This window comes from Fulmarus glacialis, unplaced genomic scaffold, assembly GCF_000690835.1.
Source record: "Fulmarus glacialis isolate BGI_N327 unplaced genomic scaffold, ASM69083v1 scaffold26969, whole genome shotgun sequence".
Lineage (NCBI taxonomy): Eukaryota > Metazoa > Chordata > Aves > Procellariiformes > Procellariidae > Fulmarus > Fulmarus glacialis.
Genome location: NW_009231813.1, coordinates 52,604 through 56,691, shown reverse-complemented (window position 1 = coordinate 56,691; position 4,088 = coordinate 52,604). Strand labels below are relative to the sequence as shown.

The window sequence follows — 4,088 nt, the reverse complement described above, 5'->3', positions numbered from 1 at the left end:
GGAAAGAGGCGGTGTGGGGGCAGAGGTGAGCAATCAGACTGCTTCTTTCAGCAGATTACCAGATCAAACATGAAACAACAACATTGAGTACAACTGCACAGGATGTTTGTAAACACCAGTTTTCATTCAGCCTTATACTATATTAACTTGTATCCAAGTAACCAAGAGCAGAGTCCCTGAGAATGGCAATCAAAACACATCTCCAGCAACTGCAAGACTCTTCACCCCTCCCTACCATCACTTTCCCCACAGAAGAGCAGCGAATTGACAGTTAGTAACATGTGACAGTTTTGTGCTATAGCTGCAATTTCCTTTGTAAACAAACATGCAATCAATATGAATATACATTTTTACTTAATGAGACACTTATTTTTAAATTTATCATTACATCAATATATATACTGAGATATATTCAAGAAAGTCACCTTCCTCTGGACATCTTAAGTAACAAGCAATTTGAGTGTTTTTTCCTTCAACTGAGCATTGACCTCTTTGGTCTCTTCTAGAAGTCATTTATTTCAAACAAAATTTCTGTTCATATTTAAAATTGCTAAATAGGAGGTTTAAAATTACGCATTTGTAAAATGCATAAACAAAATGTCTAGCTTTGCAGCTGTTACACTGAAATGTTACATACCTTGTTTCACAAGATGTATGTCTCCTTCTCGTGTTTTTTCCCAAAGTCCATAGCAGGTACTACCTTTCATGCACAAAATTGTGCCATTCTCCTGGGAGATTCGGCTCTCACTGATTCCATGGTCCTGCTGATATGGGTCCTTAAATGCACACAGCCGCTCCTCACTCTGCGCAGCTTTAGACAAAGAAAGGAAAATATTTCTTGTCAGTGATTTTATGCATAAAATACTAACTTTAATAAAAGGATGTTTAAGGTCTTCTGGAAACCTACATTCAAAACCATCCTGAATTACATGTATCTGTTCTTTAAACAGTACTCCAACAGTCAGAAATAAAAATGAGGTCTATCCTGAAGTTACTTTCATAAAGAGGACCAAAAAACCTCAGCAGATGTTTCAAAATGAATGTGCAAATGTTTGAAGTCCACAGGTGCAGAATAAAAATGTCATTGCATACTCTGCATCATCTGCATCATTTGTCCTCAAGCATAAGGTACACATCTGTTAGCTGGTTTCTCCAGCAACCGCATGCGGTACTTAAAATTGTTTCCAGATCCTAAACCAAGATGACCTTTTTCAGACTGCCATCCAACCCAGTGCCTACCTAATTCAGAGGTTTTTTCCCCACTCTCTTTCTATTGACCTATCTCTTTTTTCTACATGTTATCCAGCCGTTGCACTGACATTTCCTTCTTTTTGCTCAGCAACCTATCAGTTTGGACTCTTTCACACAACTTCATTAATGACCACTAACAGAAATACTAATGGCAGAGTAAAACCCATACGATTGACCAGCAGTTCTGGGAAACATTGCCCGTGAACAGGAGCAATGCTGCGTGTAAAGTCTCCCTGCGTAGCAGGAACATTGTAAAACACACAAAGAGAGCGCAAAAATAAATACCCATGATCACCTGAAAAATCTTCGGGGTTTTTTATTAAAACAAAACCAAAACTAAAGCCACCCACAAATTTTTACAAGAATATTTAATCAACAAACTTCAAAAATTTAATATCTTAAGAACTCGTATGTTTTACCCATATGATTACTGGTTTTTTGTTTATATCCCCTCAATGAAAGGACTCAACCATGCTGATATGCCTCTGTCATATTTTCTTTAGGAAGAGAAGAGTAAACACATTCAAACAATAAATTCTTCAGAAAGGCATCAAGTCCAAGATAAATAAATCCTGCATTTGTAGTGAATATGATACTTAGAATATTTTCATTCTTCCCTTGAATGATTTTATAAAATGCACGGAAAGCTACGTGTGCAATTACAAGGCACTATTATTCAGTAGCACAGCTCAGCAAACATCCAATCGCAGTAAGAATTTGTACTCAACAACTAGACTTCATCCAGGCCTTTACTCCCACGAAAGCACTGGTAGCGAAAAGATGCAAGGTGGAATAGATTGGTCTATTGGGAAAGCAGATCTTGAACTTAAAATAAAATTATAGCATATGTAATTGTCAGTGATTAAATTATCAAAGGTACTGTATATGTATAAAATATCTCCTCACTGAGGATTTATTTATTTGATCATTCTGCAGCACTGGCTCCAAAGAAGCCATGTTTCAGCAAGGCACACTTACTGCAAAAATGCTGTTTCATTGTATCACCAGCACAGATGATTAGGTAATAGAAAGACAAACCAAGAGACTCAGATATGTGTCTCACTTCTAAGGCCATTACTATTCATTAAGGACTCAAAATTCAAAATTCTCTTACGCTGAGACAACCATAAATAGCTGCACCATCCAGAAAAACAGTCTCTCAGTGACTCTCAGTTTATTCTGTGGCAGCAGTAATTAAAGTAGCCAACTTAGCTTATTTTTTACTGGTCTGGTAGGGTGTATATGATCAGTTGAGCTGCATGTCAGCTCAGTGGCAGTAAAACTCTCAGCTGAGGAGACAGGAACTTCTTAAGCCACTGTAATTGAATCACTTGCAGCTCCACGTACTCCAATAACCTGGCTGGCAGTCCATGCTACTCACCCACCTCTCTGTACACTGGTCAGTGTACAATTAACACTTTACATCTAGAACTAGAGTTTTGAAGTGATAAATACATTTATTATAAAGCAGTGGCTTGATATTCAGAAACTCAGTTGCCTAAATTTCGTATCTAATTTTTTTTCGTTCTAAATGAGTAGAGTTAGTCGAGTTACTGAGGACAAAAAGGTCACACATTAACAGCTAGCATATGCTGCCTCAAGCAGTACTTGCCAGTCGCACGTAGTAGTTTTATTCTCGGGAACAGCTGAGTATGCCAGGCGTGAAGCATCTGTCCTGCATTCTCTCCTCCATGACATGGGACTGGCCAAGAAACAATGTATGAAAGGACAGTACTCCACTGCCATAAGAGAACTGGAGCTGACTAACTTTTTGAAAATTGAAAGGAGAAAAAATTATCACGGAACTGTAATTTTCAAGAGAGAACAGGGCAGAATTATACAGCCTTGTGAAATACAGTATATCCTAGGAACACTACGAAGGTTTCAAAATCAGTTGTGTGTGATAGCTGAGTGGGACTAAGGTCATCTGAGATGTTGGTTGTTTACAGAATGCTCAAATTGCTGCAAGATAAGCCCTTTCATAATTTGCCTTTATTGTGAAAAATAAATTAAAAAGAACAGAATTTGTAAAACAGCCACACAGATTTAGTTTCCTTATCAAAAACCTGTCGTTAAAAAAAAAAAAAGTAATTCCAGGAATGTCCACTTTCATAATACCTCAATAGATTTAAAAAAAAAAAAAAAAAAATCTTTTAACCTAATGGAAGAAAAAGAAAAAATAACTTTTTGTTTTTGCTTTCTATTCAGAAATATAGTTACATGCATCATGTCTGTGCTCAGACAGCTTTAATTGCCTACTTTTCTGGTCTCTTTACCTTTCTATAGATCTCTTAGGATCAAGGTTGAGAGGCCAGAACACGCAGAAGATACTTAAAAAAAGAAAAATTGTTAACTGTTGTGCTAGATGCTGTCCAACCATACACTATATAAAATAACAGTTGCTACCAAAAGCTTTTCTGATTTAAAAAAATGTATTGTCCTGTAAGAATACCTGCAGAGGGGAGGAAGGGGCAAGAATGAGAAAGTACAACACCCACTGCTAGCAACCTGAGTGTCTATCTCTATCAGTTTTCTAGCAAACTAATAAAAATGCAAGTTAATTTGCCACAATTTAATGTCAGATGATCTCAGTGGGAAACTTTTCCAACAAAAAATAAAGGTTATTCACCCAATATTGTCCTGTAAGAATACCTGCAGAGGGGAGGAAGGGGCAAGAATGAGAAAGTACAACACCCACTGCTAGCAACCTGAGTGTCTATCTCTATCAGTTTTCTAGCAAACTAATAAAAATGCAAGTTAATTTGCCACAATTTAATGTCAGATGATCTCAGTGGGAAACTTTTCCAACAAAAAATAAAGGTTATTCACCCAATAAC

At 37.0% G+C, this 4,088-nt stretch overlaps 1 protein-coding gene across 1 annotated transcript in view; it reads right to left on the bottom strand.

The window, feature by feature from the left end:
- Positions 1 to 4,088, bottom strand: part of BMPR2 (bone morphogenetic protein receptor, type II (serine/threonine kinase)) — a 54,249-nt gene that overhangs the window by 48,668 nt on the left and 1,493 nt on the right. The window contains exon 2 of the mRNA XM_009584700.1: positions 638 to 864. Coding sequence (XP_009582995.1) covers positions 638 to 864 — 227 coding nt within the window. The remainder of the gene's footprint in view (positions 1 to 637; positions 865 to 4,088) is intronic.